The 20,987-nt window shown below is 37.3% G+C and overlaps 1 protein-coding gene across 1 annotated transcript in view; it reads right to left on the minus strand.

Moving 5' to 3' along the window:
• The window catches only part of LOC117161975 (neural cell adhesion molecule 2), a 298,151-nt gene extending 291,632 nt beyond the window's left edge, over positions 1-6,519 (minus strand). The window contains exon 1 of the mRNA XM_033343762.2: positions 5,606-6,519. Within this exon, the coding sequence (XP_033199653.1) occupies positions 5,606-5,729 (124 nt within the window). The 5' untranslated portion in view covers positions 5,730-6,519. The remainder of the gene's footprint in view (positions 1-5,605) is intronic.
• Positions 6,520-20,987: the final 14,468 nt, after the last annotated feature.

Genomic DNA, 20,987 nt, shown 5'->3' on the forward strand with positions numbered 1-20,987 from the left:
AACCGCGGCCCTAAATAAATAACCATTGTGTGGGAAATATCACACGAAAGCGATTGAAACTGGTGAAATTTTAAGTAGAAGAATAGGGCGGAGGTTCAACAGGCTTCGGAGAAAATGAGCCTCGTGTCAAGCTCAACGAGCTGATCATAAGAAAACATGAGAAGCGGGTTGATAGGTAATTAGGTATGATATGGCACTTCTTAAGGCGTTTTATAGTATAGACAGCTCTTCGTATAGAGTCCAAATTACATCGCAAATACCTCGAACTATAGATATATTGTGAAGACTACAATGTACGTACATATTTATGACGCAGTTTAATTTACAAAATGGATATACTGACATTGACAACACTAATTAATGATAAAATGTAACAATTCGACTAATAAAGGTTATGTACTAACATATTTACTGCGTTATATTCAACTTATAATAATTACCGTACCAATTTTTAAAATAATGTAGACCATGGATTGAGAAAGACACGTTCCTCAAATTCTTTCAAAGAAAATTTTGAAAGCTTTGTCATAAATCACCAACGAATTTGATATTTCTCAAATACGAATCTCTCACATTTGGACAAATGAACCATAATGTTTAATTAAGAGATTGTCGCCAAGAATTTACACGGACATAATATCCTAGAAAATCCTCTTTAATCATGCCGTTCACACAAGTGCATCCTGCGAGCCAACCTCTACTATCCTTTCGCCTAAGGCTCGAGCTTATTGGGAAGCCCTATCAACGAATCCACTATCCAACTGAACTGTTTCCCTTTTCTTTGCTTTCTCATTCTTTTTTCTTTCCATTATCTCTCCATTTTAACACGATGCGTTAGGAAATTTCACGATGTAGATATAATACTATATCCGACTATATAGTGTTCGCTAATGCACTACATCCATGTTATTCCTTCAACAAGCTAAAATGATCATCCTTGAGATATCGCGGCGAATATTGGCGATACACGCTAAGTATAACCATTACTTTCAACAGAGGACATAGTAATACTTGACTCGACCTGCGTCTAGAAGCTTTGCCTTGTGCTTAATCTCCGCTGTTTATGGCTGTCTCGTAAATGGCTTGTTCTATCGCAGAACGCGTAATAAATAGCCGCGTAATCTCGAAACCTTAAAAAGTAATATCCCCACCGAGGGAAGATATCGAGGACCGCTAGCGGTTCCGTCCGGCGTCGAAACTCAGGTGACGAATCGACCCGACACATATTTCCGACGCGAGCCTCCAAAACATACGACGAGCTTGGCTCTGGAAAAACTTTCCCCGACAGACTTAGTTGCATCCAACTTCTATAACTTCATCGCGCGACAAGGGAAACGCAATTCGTACGTATACAACGTCCGCGAAGTTTTGCGACCTGGCAATTTCCACGCGTCTCTATTTTTTGCACCGGCTCCACGGAGCGTTAAATCTTCGCGAGAAACGCGTCCCAGAGCTCTTGCGATTTCCAAGACTAGCAAATTGTTCGTTCCTTTTGGAGACCCTCTGTTGGTCGACATGAACGAAACAAATTGCGATGACAGGATCGAATTCGTGTTTCCGTGGATAAATCAGAGTTTGTTTAGTATAGGGTGTTTAGATATTGTGGATTAAATGAAATATAGCATAACAAAGAGAAAAGCGAAGAAGCAACATTTCCTGACCAATAAGATATGAGCTGTTGAGAAGCCACATCAGCCCTATAAATTGAGAGATAAATAAAAGTGATGATATTACAAACACTATTTTTTGCATTAGAATTTACCACTATAAGAGCCTCTCTTTTTGGATTTACTTTTTATAATCACAATTTCATTTTAATAGAATTTACTAATGTGAATTGACAAACGCCTACCTAAGAACAATCCTTTCAACACGCACCATTTTCTTGATGATATCAGAATATCTCGAAACCATCAAAACGTAAAATCACCGTAACGTAATCTCTGAATTCGGTAATACTCAGCACTATGTTGCTTCGTTTTGTATCTCGATCCTATCAATTTTCTATTCAAAACTTAAGAAAAGTTCCACATAGACGTTGCAAACGTCGTTGCAAACGGGTTGCATATCTATAAGCGTACCAAACCAGCATCTTCTAAACTTTATTAAAAAGGATAAAACCATACGTACATTAAATAAGAAACATGTTCTTTTCAACATCCTTTATTACTCTCTGTTCAATCCAAGTCAGAGTTTGGAAACTTTCTATACATGTATATAGCTTATATATCGTCGACGTCAAGAAACAAGCTGAATACCAAACTAAGACGAAGGCAATCGTGCGACGTTCGTCTTGTTTCCGGTTAGAAGTCAGCCAGAACCGATGCACGGCTTAATACGACGCTGTGAACCGAGTCAAAGCGGGAAGTTGTCTTTGAGCGGACGCGCGTCCAACTGCGTCCACCACTGGCGTTACGATGAATATGTAACGCGCGGCAGAACTTCCGCTGGATCGTTCGACGCCGATTAAAGTGGAAAACACTGATCGATTCGCGGGATCTTAATTAACCCTGAACGGACGGGTCGGGTCAAAGTGAATCTGGCTACTTCTTTTGAAGCGATGTTCAGGGAAACTTGTTTACCTTGGACTAGATAGGTTGTTGAACTCTCCGGGGGAATAATTTAAGCGAAGAATATACATAAAAACTTTTCGAGGTCTGCGATTATTAAAAAATCAGGGGGCGAATTTAAAAAAGAAAGAGGAAAAGGAAATAGGAAAGGTAAATGTGTGTATATGCGAGAGCACATGTACAGCTGTGAGAAGTGCATGAATCAATGAAAATTCAGGTAATAGCCAAAGGTCAGCGATGCAGTTAACAGACAAATCGAATGTTTTAAACTTTAAACCACCGAGATTAAGAGTTGTGCAGCTAAAATATTACTGTTACTTTATTCACTGCAGCTTTGTTTTATATAACAATAGAACGGAACTTCGTTTATATGAATCCCATTTATTCCGACCGAAATTTTGGTTGTTAACGGATTAAATGAAATTCTACTGGTCCATCTACAATCCAGTTACCTAACTGTAAACGTAAATTCCTACTATATGAACAAAAAATCCATAGGTATTGGAAAATATCAATTGACTCTACTTATACGAACTCTAATTATACGTACGTGTAAACTATTTATTTCCCGACAAGTGCATATAAAACGAAGTTCTATTATCTTTTATATCTTATATAGTCTATCATTTATTATTTAATATATAATAAAGATCAAGTCCTGAAACAACAAAAAAGCACTGTGACGGATAGCGTTACGGTTCTAGTATATATCTGAACCTGCAATGAACATTCAATGGACCGTTCCATTTAGTTGCTATTGAATTTTGACGAGCAACTCGTTAATTGCTTTGTCGTGCTAGAAAAACGAAAGGTTAACGAAACGGACCAGTTATATGCGATCGGATTATACAGTGAAAGTATATTACTGTACCATGATAGTCGACTCCAAGCATCTTATAGATGAGTTAATGCGAGCCTGAAGTCTACTTGACAATTTTCTTGACATTTTATCACCCGGGCTCGTGTATCAAAGCTCGAGAAGTTTCACGTATCGAACGAACGTCGAAATTTTGTAGGGAATTGGGTTGTCGCGATCCCATTACCTCTAGGGTGAACCCACTCTATGCAAAATCGGAGCTGCAGAGAATGGTCTTTTCTTTCGACGAGCAATTTCAAATAACGACGTTACCCTGGCGTCTCACCTACCAAATGAAGTCCGATGCGACAACGACGAGATTATCGGACGATGCTGCTGGAATATCAAGTAAGAAGCAACAATCGAATTCATCCCTTGGAAGATTTCCCGCAGATACAACCTCTATCTCTCGACAGGAAATAATGCTTTCTTTTGGAACGACAATCTTTTGGAAAAGAACGCGGCTTCCTCTTTGATTTGTTTATGTCAAAATATTCGAATCTTACAAATATACATTAATGGAAAACAGTATGGACACAGACTAGCTTCTTTTTTGTAAAACACTGTGTAAGATTGCAAAAAGACGCGATCTTTATTTAATTCTCCTCAAGAACATCATTTTTGAGCGTTAAAAGTAAATGGTTATGACACAGATCTCGGTTTCTGAAACGAATACGCGTCATTCCGAATAATTGTTATGAACAGGTGGAATTTCTCTAAATTAAAAATATATCTTATATATAGTCATATATCCTACATCTTTTCTTTATCAATCTATAGGTGAAGTCCTGTATCTTAACGCATTACTATTATTGTTAACGATTATTATACGCGTTATTATTATTAACTTATAAACTTGTTCCAGAATAGACTCCCGCATCAAATTTGAAATAATCGAAATCTTATATGTTGCTAAGAACAGTCCATTCTATATCTCGTATTATTTAGCTTTATCGTGAAGCTGCTTAACGATGATGAATTTTTATGTTATATTTAAGCTTCAAACTGAAAAGCGATATTTTACAAGTAAATTAGATAAAGTATCGTAAATTTATATAGGATTTACATAAAAATCTGGTCTGTGCCAATATACCTTCCCTTCATCGCTGTACATATTTAATTCCATTAATTTAATTAATGTATTTAATTTAATGTATTTAATCCAATGTATTTAATGATGGCTTTTTGGTTTTATTGCGCTAAGAGTTTAATGATCGAACTATTGGACGCTTCACGTGAGGTAGAGAGTATGGTGGATCTCGAAGTACTTGTATCGAGAAGTTACTCGAGCGGAGAAGGAAGATAACCTATAGCATTAAGGACATAGACCATTACGTTCGAGACAGAAGGCAATGCGGGTATGAAACATGAGTATTTATGCCTCTAGCGATACAGCACGCGTTCTGAGTTGTTCGAATACACAGAACGTCGGTAAAAATGGCTTTGATATTTTGTGAAGTTACGATATTCACGAAATAGTTCGAATCAATCATTCCGCTGAAAAACGCGGAAATTTGTTTTCACGTTTGTGAAGGACGTTCAATGTATCTTCTTCCTATCTTAATATAAAAGTGGCATCTATAAATTGCATATCGATATACTTTTCACACAACCTGCGTAAGGCGTATATTTGTTATTCATTATGCGAAATTTTCCTTCTCATATTTCCTTTTAAAGTTCTATCATTTATTCAGATATTTGGTAAGTGACATAATGGAATGTTCCCTTATAAAAGGACATCTGCTTAAACGTAGGTAAGTACATGGTACATTTGAAATTCAAGGATAAACGAACATCAGCCACTCAGAAGCCAAACTGATCAACACTCCGCACTTCTTATTAATTTCCTAATTTCCTTAAATAAGTAGATAATTCATATCCAATTTTCAAAAACAAACGACGTACTCCCATAAGATTTATTCGTCACATCAGGATAACATAAATCGTAAGGTAAACTTAAAAAAAAAAAAGAAAAAAAACAGTGTTTGTAACGATCATCGCTTTTTCATACATTCTGTTTACAAAGTTGATCAATATAACTTTTGAGTAGGTCACGTATACAAACACGACTTTCGTATTCCGAGAGCGATTAGTAAACATCGACTTGTCCCGGGAATGCGTCGCAATTCACGAACCAAACATAACATTCAATATCGAGCTATTTATGTATTGTACTCACTGTCCTTTACGCAAAAGGCGCCGATAATCCAGAGTGGGAAGAGTGGCACGATGAACACGTTCCAGTGTCTTGCGTTCGTGTTGCACCGTAGACTCCTCCCGACGTGCAGCCTAAGGTAAATCATGATCGTTCCACGTGAACTCTCCGCGGCTCGATCATAGCAACCGATTGTCAAGCATCATCATCCACCAATTCCACCGACACCGTATGTTTCTTCGAATTAATCGAGATCGAAGGATCTCTGCCTTGACTCGCCTTCACGGAGACTGTCTTCCTGTATCCTCGTCCTGCGTGTCTTTCACACACTGTTCCCACATCTTCTTCAGTGTAACATGGAGTAACAATTAACCGACACGACGATCGAAATTAATCGACACTAACGATAGATCGCAATCGAACACGAAAACGCGACGCAGAATAGGAAAGAAGCACACTAGAAAAATCACTTTAAACTCCGTCAGATGCAACTACGTAGAGGTTTCGTGACGGGTTAGGAAGCCACGCAAGTGGTTAGAACACGCGTGATCATTGTCGAAACGATAATAACATCACTCACGGTGCAACGATCGCACGCGATTGTTCGACACGTTTCTCTCCCGGTCTTTCTCTCGATTTCATATCACACTACTTTATAACTTCTTTAACATTAATTAACTTCCGACTTCCCAACTTTTCCGCGCGAATTATTCCGTTTACGTTATATGTAGATGTACACGTCACGTTCCCGATGAAAATTCACGTTCGATAAATATGATTTTGACTGTCGACCGGGAACGATGTAATGCGCGCCACTCGCACTTGGCGAGATTTCGCTGTTCCACACTGTATCAGCAACACCGAGCCGTGCGGTGCACACCACTACGCTAAGCTGCCACGGCCGACGTTAGCGTCGCCACTGTCGCTCTGCCTGCCACCACTACTCCAGCTTCCCCTTCCACCGCTACTCGCGCCCCACTTCTGCGCGCTACCCCTACCATAGAACCAGCCAGCTCGCTATGACACTAGTACCACCACCACGGCAGCGAAGCCAGCTGCCGACGTCGACGTCGTGGATCGTCGCCGTTGCTGCCGTCGTCTACGTCGTCCTCCTGCTCCGCGATGTCGTTGCCACAGTCGTGGTACTACGTCGATCGAAAAGAGCCTGCGTTGTACGCGCCCGCGCACATGCTTTACCTCGCATGCGTATTGAACGCACGGTTTCTCTCACTTTCTCCGTTGCATAGTTTCGTTGATAGGGCTGTCCCATTCGCACTCTCCGCTCGTCTTTCGCTCTTTCGTTTGCTTCTCTCGTCTCTACTCGCGCAGTATCGCGTATCAAGACTAGCCGAGAGGGTCTCTTGGAAAAAGAAAAGCGGCACCCGTGAATGGAGATGAATGAAGAGGGGAATTTATGTTAATTTCGAGTATCGCACCGCGGCACGATTTGAATATAAGTTAGGCGCGACGCTAGTTGATTGTAGAGGGAATCGAGCGGAACCGGAACTGCGCGCTCTTTCCCCGTTTTTTTTGAGCCTCATGTTCTTTGTTCCTTTACGTGTATTCTTTATTCTCGCTTTTGGTTCTGTTTCTTTACTGCGTGACGATTGCATAGTATCTAACAAAGGAGGTAGGGCCGAATGGATTCCTTCTATACGTAGATTTTTTAAGATACAAGAATATTCGTTGGGTATTATTAGCTTCGAATGATTCATTCATGATCTGTCAAGTGTTGTGTAACGAGGTTGATCCTCTTTGTTACTTGAATATCAGATATGTATCTGTAAAAAAGAAGGATAATTCGTTACACGAGAGAATTACTATTGATTTCCGCTATTTAGGTCATAGTTCTATAACGTATATATAGATACTATTAATTTCAATAATACGTGCATTTGTGGTTTGTAATAGCCACGTAATGGACTCGCTAATGGCGCTAATCGCATGAACTGCATCTTTTGTCGTGTTTCTTTAATCAATATTCTCGTCCATCATCATCCCCCTTCCGACATTTCTCTCTGTCCCGGTCCTTTTCGTCATTCTCTCTGGGCAATCGTTTTCCTTTCCGCCTTCTCCTTCGTCTTCTGGTTCCCTGACTAAATTCGTTCGAGACTGATGGAAGAAGTTTCTGCAACAAGGCTACTGCACGCGCACTTGTAAGAATGTGAACCGGAAAACGTGGATCGGCGAGGAAACAGGGGTTGGTTTGAAAGGGTGAGTTACAGAACGGGCAATGTGGCTCTCGAAGACGGAATTCCTGTTAATTCTAAATAAAGCGACATTTTTCTCTGTAATGTTCGAATAGAAGTGCGAATCGAATTGGTTAATTATATTGGGAATTGAATACAAATTCCTTCGTGTTTCTCCGGTGTTGTTCCTTCTTTTTTCTTCTTCTCCTTCTTCTGTCAGTTCTTTTTTTTAACAATTACGAACGTTCTCGTTCCATCGTCGTCCAGGCGTGCTTGTTTCCATTCCCCTTTGCATACTTTCGCCTTTTTTCCGCTCTCGCCCGTTCTCCACCCTTATCTTGCCCTGTAACCCCCGTCGAACCAGCCATAGCCCTTCCTTTCCCTTTATCGCGGCGCAGAAGCCGGGTCTTTGTACCGGTGCTCGCACTGGAATGCAAAAATTTTCAGAGAGACGAGAAGATATTGAAGAATCATGAATAGAAATGACAAAGGTTTGCGTTTATATTAATTCCAGATATAGATGTCCAGACCTCTTCTAGCTCACTGCTCTGCTTTTCTGGTGCAATGTTGAATAGAGACACAGTTGACAGTGTTTAATTACATAACGAAACAAATTCAGTCATTTCCCTGTGATTTCGGTGCTCCTTCGTAACTGGTTACGGGTTTTCTTCCTTCAGGCCCGATTCTCTGGTGGCCTCTTTGCTACATTAATCGTATTTTTACCCGGTTTCCAGCTTCCTCCCTTCTTTCTTTCTCCAACTCTCTCCGTTTCCTGCTTTTTTTCTTCTAAATTAGTTTGCTTAATCCATCCGTGGGCTTCGACCCGTTTTCCCGTGGATCTCGTCTTAAATTTTCTTCGTGGAAAGTCTCTTTGCTTTTCTTTTGGTCGAACGTTCTTTTTCCTTTTTTCTTCGTTCTAAATTTTTTCTGTCGTCGTCGCTAAACTTATCGGAAGAGAAAATAGAGAGATCCAGAGAGAGGGTGTGGACAAGCGTGTATCGGTGAGAAAAGAAAGAATGAGAAAAGAGAGGGCGAAAGAAAAATTACTGATACAAGGGGAATAGAATTTGATGGACCAGAGATAGTTTGGACTCTCCCCAGGTAAAAAAACCATAAACAAACGTGTTTAATTATAGCAGGACCCTGTTTTGGTTCATCCACTTTTCCCTTTCCTACCCCTATTAACTGGTCGTCTGCTCAGTTTCGTCGTGGTACACGGTTTTATGCTTTCGTTCAGACCTCACGGTCACTTCGTCCTCTTTTTCTTCGTTGCTTTCACGATATTTTCTCTCTGTCTGGTCACTTTATCATTTTTGTCCATCGTTATCTCTTCCTCTTTCCTTTTTCTTCCTTTCGCTGGCCCCTTTATTTTTCCTCCGTAAGAATGGGTTCTCTATAAATTATTCGAAACAATGCTGGAAAAATACCTTTGAAATTTGCTTTAACGTCACTGTGTACGCTCGCACCCTTTCGCTCTCGTTGCTCTGAGACAACCCCTCGACTTCCTGGTCACGTTTTACGGTGTTTAACTACGACTACTGATTTTCAGCGTCCATTTTCCCCGTCCTTCTTACCATTTTCATCATTTTCGCCTCGTTTCCTCGTCTTTGTTTTTCTCTTTTCTAATTTGGTAAAGGCCAACGATGCATTAACGCAAAGTTTCATTTATAATTTCTTTTTAGTCAGTTCATATTATTCAATTCCATTGAATCCACAGTACGCATCCAAAAATTTGTTCAACAATTTTATGAAATTTGGTGGAATCAAAGTATGTTTTATTGTACTGCAATAAACTTTTTTTCAAATTATAGAACTTCATTTTATTCCTCCAATTTGTGGGCTTTTGCAGTATATCTATTACTCTAATGTTTTAACATGTTTTTAATATCTTTTCAAAACAATAATTTATGTTTTCATAATAATGTTTTAGTGACGCTAGTAATACTTGTACGACTATTATTTTAGTACTATAGTATTTTAAGGTATTTTTAAATTTCACCTTTGCCTGTTCTTGCAAATAAATGCAGTAGCTCGAAATATCGTTGGCGAAATGCGCTTTGAAGGATAGAGGAGGAATGTATCGGAAAATCACCAGTGAAAACGAGACCTACACACAGCGTAATCATAATCCCAATGACGACTCGAGATCAGACGTATGACTTGGTGAATGAGTTAATGAGAACGTTGCATCGAAAGATGAATACCCCTCCCTTTCCATTTCTCTTCTCTCTTCCACTAATACTCGCGAGGCTTTAGGGAAATTTGCTTCATCAGATATTGCTGCGTACTATTCACGGGAGTTATGGTTCTCGAGTTTCGAAACCGATTTAAAAGTACACCTATCGTGATTGCGTTGCATAATATATGATATACTAATGTATTATAGAATAATGTATATATAGTACATATTATAATATCATATTTATCGATTCCTATATACAATATTATAATATCTTATTTAAATTGTTGTATATAATTGAGTATATAAAGAAATTAAAAAGAAATGTAATTAATAAATTGGTAGTATTCGGTAGAAATAAATATATACATATAGAATGATATTAACAATACATATAATATACTATGCGGAAGAATAATTTTAAATTAGATTGAAAAATATAAAGTATGCTACTGAATACGTGTTTTGTGATAAATCGCAAGCATTCGTTATAATGATATAGTTGATATCGTAGTGAATGCTCAAGGAAACTTTTGCAACTTTATATAAGGAAAAGCGTTTAAAAGAGAATCGTGTTATGTTAAGCTTCGTGAGACCCAATGAATGTTTATTTTGAATGAAACTTGGAGAATTTACTCGATTGCGTTCGTTTCCTTCGGAATACCCGCTTACACGGCCAGGAAAAGGATTTCCTTTAATTTTGACTATGGCCACATTTGCATTGCGATTTCCTTGGAACAACAAGCGATGCTGTCCAATTACGCGGAGTGAAGCACGCCAATTTTTTTCCATTCCACTTTCCCTTTATTTCTTTTCTTCTAGAAACTTTCTAACGTCATAATTCTTAATTCATACATATTTTGCTTCTTAAGAAATAATTTTCACGCTTCCGTAAAATTTTTGAACACTAAAGTGAAAAGTGTAAGGGAAAGGATGAAAAAAATTGTTATCGTAAATTTGATGAAGACTTTTTCTTTGGCTATACTTTTCCTTGTTATATATACGACAACATTCACGTATTTTCTCCTTTTTTCATAATTCATCGGAAACTTCTCCCTGACGTATATGTCATTCGAACAGAACGAAAAAATCCACTCGAAAGAGAGGTAACACACGATCGAACACCAACTAAAAAACAAAAAAAAAAAGAAAAAAGAGGAACACTGTTGAATTTTGAATTTTCGCGTGTTTATGTTGCGACTCAAATATCGACAAAAATTGAAGCACTTTAGGGAGAAAAAAACGAGATGCCCCGAGGTGAAAGCAGAAAAAAAGAGGAGAGGGTTAAACATGACATGTGTTTTTATTCGATCACCTTTGCAGGATCTCACTTCAATTTTTATGTGATCACTTGCCCGTGTCCCTTTCTGCGCTCGACCCTCTTTTTGTCGTCTTTTTATCTCGCCTCTGCCGTAGCTGGAAATTTTATCGATAAAGAATTCCTCGTCTAACACAGAATCCAAGTAAAAAAAAAGAATTGAAAATAAAAATACAGACGAATTGAAACGAGTAATTCGATACGAACAATAATTCTTTTGTGAATGTCGAATTTTGCCGAAATAATTGTTGAGGTGTAGAATAAATTTATTCCCGGTTTGGAAAGGAAACTACAGAAAGCATTTTATGATCTTTATCCCATCGAAAAATTTATTGCCTTTTACGAACCATTTTATCAGGTGATAGAAAATAAAACTTGTTCGTTCGTGTTGTTTTTTTAAACATTTGCTGTATCGTCATTCTTTGTTTCTCTTGGTTTCACCTCAATAGCATATCTTCCCCGCGGTGAAACTTAAACCGTAACTCATGCATACAAAAAGTGGCCCATGGAGCAAGAAAAGAACGCGGGTCGGTGCAAAAAGGATTTGCTTCATTTCCGCTATTCCTGCATTTACATTTCACTATTATTTCAACGTCAACAGGATTAATACCGGGTCTATTAAAGAGGTTGGGTAAATAAAAGTAATTTTTTTTAAAAACACGAACTTTCAACAAAAGAGAGAAAGAAAAAGAGAGCCAACCGGTAGAAACGACGATAATTTCCAGCAGAAAACGAGTTCGTCTCTTTCACGTTCAATTTATCGTTATACGAGTTTGCATACACTCGAAATTGTTCGTCATTCACTTGAATCATTTAGGACGAGGGATATAATTTTTAAATAACTTTATACTCAGAGGATCACGTTGATTCGATGACCTTATAGAATAAACCTAAATTCCAAATTTTATTATATTAACCTATTAATGACACAATAGTTTCTTCATCTCTGGATCCCAAATTGTTTCATTATTATTTAAAAATGCCTCCTGAAAATATAATAAAATTAATGAATTAAAATGAATTGATTTGAAATTGATTTATTTCTATTAGCTCTTAATTTTATGATTACAAAAACATTTTTCTAAAGAGTAACCTAGTGAAGAAGTGAAAGAACATTTTTCTAAACAAATCAGAAGGTAAAGTGAGGAAATTCTTGTCTCGAAGAAATAATACTTGATCCACTATCTAATCGACAAATTTCATAAAAACCGCTGAAGTTGAGAGTTAACGTTTGAAGGTACACGTGTGATCGTTACAAAAATTCTTCTCGTACGTCAGCGCGTTACCATCCCAGTTCGCGCTGTAGTTGTTGTCAAGGATCGCGTCTATTTTTCCAAGGACTTTGTCGAAAAATGATGCTTCTTGTCCCGATACTACAAGCTCGACGGATGAAACCGACGAATAGAAGGACGAAATTTTGTTTTGTAAAATTTTGAAATTTATTTTGTATAGAATTTCGTTTCCTGAATCTTTTTTTTAGTCGAACGAAATTTAAAGAAAATTTCAATCGAATTTAATTCAATCAAATTGTTAGGGAAGTGATACATTTACACTGTACATGAGAGTGTGTGTGTAAGGGTTAGAGGGCGTCAAGGACTCAGTGGAAACAAAAGACTGTTGTCAGATGTTAGAAGAAAAACAATAGACAACGTTAGATCAGAAGGACGGTTTCAAGGTGGGACGACCGAAAGGTCAGAGTGTGCGAGTCGAAAAGTGTGTGTGTTGCGAGAGTCAGAGCTAATCGAGTCGTCGAAGAGTAGAGTCGTTAGAGTTAATCGAGACACCGAAGAGTAGAGTCCGTTGCCGTTGGAAATACATAAACAAATATAGGAGAAGAAGAGAGGAATATAGATGTATAACTGTTGTATGGGAAATATAGCCAATAATTTGTATTCCCAAATCCTCGAATTTCCTTAACACAAATTTAAAGAAAAGTCAATCGAAATCGAGTGTCAGATAAATATATTAGAAAATTGTTACACGACGATACTTGATCATGTCTAACTCAATTTTGCGAATTTCACTGCAGCAAGATTCAAAGACATTCATCGCAAAGGCTTGACGATGATAAATTTCAAGGAGAGTTTTTAATTTCATATCTATATTGGAAAATTCGCTGCGTACATTACGGTATTCAACTTTAATCTTCCTCTTACTTAGTAACATAAAAAATGCAACGTGAAGAAGAACTAAAAAGTTTTTCTCTTTCTAACATTTTCCTTCACCTTCCCCCTTTTTTTGTAAATTAATACACGCTGGAGATATGCGACGAAATTAATTACGTGGTTTAAAAATTAATACATTCACGCCTGATTATTCAATCTTCTATTGAATCAAAGAATCGGTATGAATAGAGTGTACAAAGAATATACGAAAAGCGACTAGTTTCACAGCTACCCTTTGACTGGTCAAGAAAGAGCTATTTAGCGTATTGTTTGAATAAACAAATATTTGAACAGATGAATATTTTCGCATCGTGAAATAATACTCGCCGGTTTCAAATAAAGCATTCAGACGTTTGACGTGACGTTAAATTTTAATGAATAGCGGTCGAACGACGGCTCGTTCGCGATTCTAATTTCCAGCCAGAAGCGAACAGAATGCGAAACTAGTTCTCTTCTTAATTATTCGCAATAACATTAATTAAATTTGATTCAATGGCCGGAGGAAAGAGGTGGTGATAGCGGTAGAACGTGATTTGTCGAACGGAATGAAACTCCCTGGAAGACCTCGCGGATTAAGTTTTTCAGTAATTTCTCTTTCCCCTAACGAGAAACGATGGAGACTGTCCAAACAATAAGTTTTGTCGTATTTTATAACATAATACATCTTCCCTCGTGTGTCCGTCTGTTTCGTTAAAATCAACGTCTACGTGCTTGTCTACGTGCGTGAAGAAAGAAAACATGTGTGGATGTGCGGTGAAAATAGGAGGAAAAAATAGCGCACGTGAGTTTGGTCGCGCGGCGAATGGAACGAAAATACCCGAATGTGGTAATACGCTGCACGGGAATATAATTTCAGTAGAAAACGGCCCGTCAAAATCACACTCCCGCCTAGAACGCCAGGATTCGGTGTAATTTTATTTGAAACTGTGGAATGTCGAAACGAAACACGCGAAGCGAACTATTTACGTTGCATCGGCGTCAAATAAACGTGGAACCAAAAATTTGGAGACTCTTGGGTATGGTGCCAGGAACAAAACTATCGCCGTGGCGTTGCGACAAACAATTTGCCTCATCGGATTCTATTCGCTTGCAAATTTTCTCCATTGTCGTGTTGCTTTAAGGTTTAATATATTTTCTTCTTGCACATGTTGGAAGTAACTATGCCGACTAGATGAACATTGGAATGTGGTTATCGCGATGACCATTCTGCCTTTTATACTTGCTTATCTCATTGCTTTGACAAACTAATTATTATTAGTCTTACAATTAGAATTTCAATGGTAGATGAGCACTTTTTTGTTTTGTTTGAACTGGTGTTGCGTGTATAACGTTTCACAAAAATTTGTGCATAAAATTTTACCGTTATGTCTATTCTTTCTTGGATTATAATTTACGTGAAGTATAGCAGGAAAATTCTCTTTGTAACCGTTTAAAATCATTATTGCGTTGTAACCTAATATGAGTTTATTATGCATAGAATTTTAAATAAAATACGATTTTCCAAAATTATGCAAAGTAATAAATTCTCTTTGTAGACATCTAAATTCATTATTTCTCTGTAATTTGAAATTAGTTCATTATGCGTGAAGTTTTGAACGGAAGCATCTTTTGAAAATTATGTACAGGACGATTGATTATTCATTCTTCACATTTACATAGTACATGCCGACACATTCGTTGCCGGATAACGAATTTACCGTGGAAGTAACAGGAAGAATAATTAAATATGGCTTTATGAAAGAGTACTTAATATTAACGTCTGTTAAAAATTAACAGTTATATTCACGCAAAATCAAAGTGCTTAACATTACGGATAATGTTAAATGCCCTCAAAGATTGATAAACAACAAAGTAAGAGTTTCACTTTGAAAAAATCAAGGCAAATTGAAACGAGGCATATCGTCTCTATCACGTACAAAAATTTCAGGAAGCATGTTAAGAAGAGGAAAATTGTAAAAAGATCGTGGCAACATGAAGGATCGAAGAACGGGTACAGTTTATCCAGGAAAGAAGAGAAGACAAACAGGCATAGTTAGAAAGTTTATCGAGATCTCGAACGATTCAACGCGAGTCGAACAGCCACCGACGAACTTTCGGAATGGCCTGATTCTATGAAAAACTTTCGAAGAAGCTGCGGTGAATGGAGGTTATTAAGGAGCAGCAGCATCGTCGACAAACGTCCCAGCTGTTATGTCCCGTTTCTCAAGAAAATTCGCCTTTCCACGTGGAATTCTTGACGAATTTGAGTCGAACTTTGACTAGAGGAAACCGGGACACGTGCTTTCCCGCGATTAACTCTCTCGACTACAAAATCGTTGGTTCCATAGCGTATCCGGGTCGTAAATTCCGCGTGCTTGAATCGAAATGCATTAAGCCGACTTTTAATTTCCGAGATACAGGCTGCTGCGATATTAACCCGCTGGCTTGGTCATCTTTTAGGCAGAAAGGGTTAATTACGAAATTAAAAATTAACAGAGACAAGTCAATTTCAGTGTGAAAATGTAAATACACGCAAGTATTTGAATATATCTGTGAACACATTTTATGCATATATTACGCGTGTTACACGATACATCTTGAAATTTCATTAGCATTATTACGAAACTTGACTAACACGATCATTGCTCAAGTTTGATACAAATCACACTGTAAATTTGCAACAGCTACATTTTACGAATTTTTTACATTTTAGAATCGATAATTGTTACAAATGTGGAATAACAATATAATTAGTCACTGATATGGATATTGCTTTGATAAAATATACAATGCTTCACAGAGAACACGGTTCAAATTTTGTTCGGGAAAACAACATTTCATATATAGCAACTTAATAAATTTGCACATCTAATTTTTGCTTATATATATTAGCTATAATTTTCGTTATCTATATATAACATAACGTACACATTTACACGTCACAGTTCCGTTGCACGAACGTTAAACCTTAGTTGTCTTGATTGTGAGTAAAAGAAAAGAGAATTACATTCGATTATCGCAGAGACCTGGTTATGGCCACGCGAAATACGTTGCAGCTGACCAGCTCATTACCTTTGGAAACATGACGAATTACCGCGTGAAGGGTAATTACGGATGATGAATCATCGTCTTAATCGCTTTCGGTGGCAACATCGAGATTAGTGTGTGTGCGTGTGTGTCTCAGTTAATAACAATTTTGACCGAAGAAGCATTGTTTCTCTCGTACAGCACCTAAGTACACACAAAACGAATCCCAGCGAATATCGTAATAATTAATACGATTAAAATATTAATTTCGCTGACTAGGCGCTAATGCTAGCTGTTCGTGAAACTTACAGCAGGTTTTCGTGAATTATCGTACTATAAATCTCGACAATAGCTTGTTACAGTGCTTTATCTTTTATCTTTAATCGAGATAAGGAAGGAAATTATATATAATATATATATGTCGGAGATGAAAGGAAAACCGGAGCCTTCCCTTTGCAATTTTGAGGAAGCCTTCTAATGCTTTAGCCTAGATTTTATCATAACTGTAATTAAGCAATTGTCATTTGTAATTGTTTGATATTTGTGAAAGCGAAAGTGGGTTCGAGGTGACAACTGGTCGCCGAACGTAGCCACGGTCGCGGGATAAACGTTTTGCCTGACGAAGGTGTGGATCGGTTGTATTGTTCTCCCTAGAAATCACATAGAATTGTACTTTAGAGATGTCGATATAATGGGACACACGTTGTATTAGGAATCAATCTCCAGACAGAAACTGCCTAGCAACGGCGTTTGGATCTTTCTCGATGTTTCCAAAGAGTATACAACAAACTTTTGACAGAAATTGCCTAACAACAACGATTGGAACCTTCTCGATGCCTCCAGCGAGCATATAAGAAACAAATGCAGTCGTATAGCGAAAAAGATTTTCATCAGGTATTCATTCGTGTGATCGCCTTGGAAAGTGATACATCGAGCAATTTACCGAGTGTCTCAGCAATCGTATTTTTGTGTTTAAAATTATTCTACGCATAGTAAAGAGTTATCCCGTTGACCGTGGATTCGTTTGAACCCCGGAACATTGTTAATAGCGTTAATTAAATTCATTATTCGTAAAACCTATCAATCGTTAATCTCATTATTCGTTAAATTTATTATTCGTAAGACATATTATTCGTTCCTCTTATTGTTCTTTAAACTTATTATTCTTTAATCTAATTATTAGTTAAACTTATCGTTTGTTAATCTTATCATTTATTAAACTCATTATTCATAATATTTTGTAAAATCTTGTTTATTCGCGTAAATATATTCTCTGTTTCGTAAAACAATGGCTAATTCAAACGAAAAATCATTACGCGCCTTAAATCCTAATGATAACCCGACATATATATATGGAATATATATATATAATAGAAATATATATATATTTATAAATATAAATACAGTGGAAAGAAGAGAAAGGATGGGAAAGAAGTATTCAAAAGTAATCGAACATTCTCGAGCGATTGATACGAGGAATGGTACAACGGCGAAGAATCGTACGAAGGTTGGGAAAGAAGGTGCATTCGTAACTATGAAAAATGACCGCAACTCCATGTCAGAACTAACAATAAATCTGGAGAAATATCACGTAAATTCTCGCCATATCGTAGCAGTGACATTGAAAAACGGTATATTCCATTTATTAGGCAGTCGCGAATGCACCGTTGAATAAATTCATCTTTTAGAAGATTGCTCGACACCTGTAATTATAGGTTTATTGTACAACCACGGACGATGTGAAATTTATGAACGTAAATTTTGTTTGGCACAGAGTCGCACAGAATATTAATGAACAGGGCGGAGAGTTAGGCGTTTAAAACACGTTGCAGTATGCGAAGTATGAATTACCAGTAAGATATTACTATGAAAATACGATATCGAAGCTAAAGTTTCAGTTAAATGGATGATCTGTAAACGTGACGAGGTATTAGTGAATTCAATTCCGAAGTTCGTGTGACACTAACCCTTCGTATATGGTATGTTTTGCGTTTATGTTTCGTATTTACAGGGATGAAGGTTCTGAGCAGCTTTGATTGAAATACCAAGTTTCCAGCGTGAGTTTACGGGGAATTTTGGTATCTCGAAATCGTTTAGAACTTTCGAAATCTCCTCTCTCTCTCTGTGCTGTATTGGAGTCCTACAAGAACTCTTTGTGTTTATCAAAATATTCGACATTCTCCTTTTCATTGAATTCCCTGAGACTTTCCCCGCTCGGAATTCTCCGATTTCTTCGAGTTCTCCGAAAATGCTACAACCTTCCTGAACCACCTTAAAACTTTTTCGAGTCTTCGAACTCGTTGGACTATCGAATTTCCCAGTAATTCGTTGAACTCTCCGAATGTTCAAATTTTTTGGAAATAATTTGCAACGCTTGAACTTTTCGAAATATTCGGATTTTCCTGGAACCTTTAAATCTTTGAGGACACTCGGAATGTACCGTGTAACGTTTGAAGTCGAGGAAACTCCTCGAGTGTTCTGTAATGTTCGAACAGTTTGAAACTTTGCGGAAGTTTCGACGCTTCCAAACCCTCAGGAAATTCCATCGATCTCCAACCGTTTCTGATCCATTAAAAGTTTAGTATTTTTCCACTCATTTCTGAAAGCAACTTGGCGCTACTGATTCGAGATAACGTTTATAAAAACTTCTCTCTTTCCTCGAGTTCACGCATACACATTTTTCCATTTTCTCGGTTACGAGAATTACGTCTGTGCTTGCAGCCATAGATTCGCTGGTTGCACGGGACGTGCGCGATATTCTCCTGGTAAACGATAACAACACCGGCTGCATATGCACCTCGGGAGACATTTCGGCCCGATGTATACACCCGTAGCGCCAGAGAACAGACAATGCGTATCGTCGTAGCTGTCAATGAGACTGGTGGAATCTCGTTAGTACACCATTCTTTTTAGCCAACAATCTACAATCATTCTTCATACATAGCTCGTTAAAACGTAACTGCATTGCTAAATAGAAAATATCACTTAAAATCCTAAAGCGATACTCAATTAAATAGCTTCTGTGTTACGTTTACCGGTTTGGGATATCGTTGATGAGGAATTTTTCATTTCTGTGGCTTATTCTCTAGAGGAGAAAAATTCGTTAACGTTGATTAATGTTACATATGCAACTCTATCTATAACCAAGTTAATTTACAAAAACGAACTACGTGAGTGAATACATAAACTTCCTTGAAATTTGATTTTATTAATTAGTTGTAAGCTAATTTATAACGTGAATTTAATAAAGTAATTTATAAGATCATCGATAGAATTTTGAAATCAAATTGTTCCAAATTCTATGTTCCTGTTTGTTATCTCGAATTAACAAGATATTTTGTTCTGTATAAACAATGTGCAAATGACGTGATTGATCTGGATTTTGGAAATGACAAAGGAAGTAGCTACGCGATCGAAGAAACTGACCCAGTTGCTAAACCACCGTTTCATACGGAGTCACCGTATCTATTATAAGGGTTGATGGTTTGGCAGAGTTGCGGAGTCTTATTTATGGGGTGGCGTGTACTGTCGCGACCTGGCGAACTTACAAATTCTGGCTAGTACGTGTCGACGGCGTCATACTTCGAAAACTATAATTCGCTCTTCCACTCCTCACTCTCTCTTTCTATTTCTCTTCATCTCTCTCGGCTCAACTTCTTACTAAACAATGATCTGTCCACGGAATGCAAATGTCGCGTGCTAATATCGAGGTTGCAGCAATCAGCCGTTTTCATTGTGTTTCCAACTACTCAAAACGTTGCGGCGTTACTCATATATTTAATCAGAGAAAATAGGGTGGTTTGTTACCTACAGTCGTTACGACACATTAAGTCCTCGCCTACTTTCATCAAAACAATGAAGCGTTGCGACCACTTACACTTATGTTCGCAGGTATTAAGACACTTACAGAAAGTAAGTTTAACCTCAGAAATAGGAATTCATTAGTGGAATTTATTAATGATTAGGAATTTATTAAAAAGTTCTAGGTTAAGGGGGCAGAGTACTTACGATAAGTACAATTTTGTCGATTTCCTCATATTAAATTCACTCGTAATGATTGACGTCTTTTAAGCTGTTAACTGAGGAATTAGTTTCAAAAATCTATTATAAATCTTACGAAAAAAGTAAAGCAAAACGAGCATGGATTACATTTTCATTTGATGAAAAATTAACAATCCATTGTTTAAAATAGGTATTGTTTATAAAAACTTAAAAATTGCCAAAAAAATAATAAAGTAAAATATACAAAATAATTCGGGCAATAGCCGGTATACGCAGTAAAGTACACAAAATAATTCGGTGAATAGCCGATGTATTGGGGAAAGTAATCAACCCAATTTATAAAAATGTTATATTCGATTACATGCAGCATAACCGAAGAGAATAATCAAATAATCAAGCTTTCTTTTTTCACTTTCGCTTTGTTTTATAAAATACGTTATAGCTTTACTGAAAATATAAAGAAAACATACCACTAAATGCCATTTATATTACTTTTTACTAAAATTTTGATTTTTTATAGTAAATGGCAATTTTTTATTTTACACGA

The sequence above is a fragment of the Bombus vancouverensis genome, chromosome 14, assembly GCF_051014615.1.
Source record: "Bombus vancouverensis nearcticus chromosome 14, iyBomVanc1_principal, whole genome shotgun sequence".
Taxonomy (NCBI): domain Eukaryota; kingdom Metazoa; phylum Arthropoda; class Insecta; order Hymenoptera; family Apidae; genus Bombus; species Bombus vancouverensis.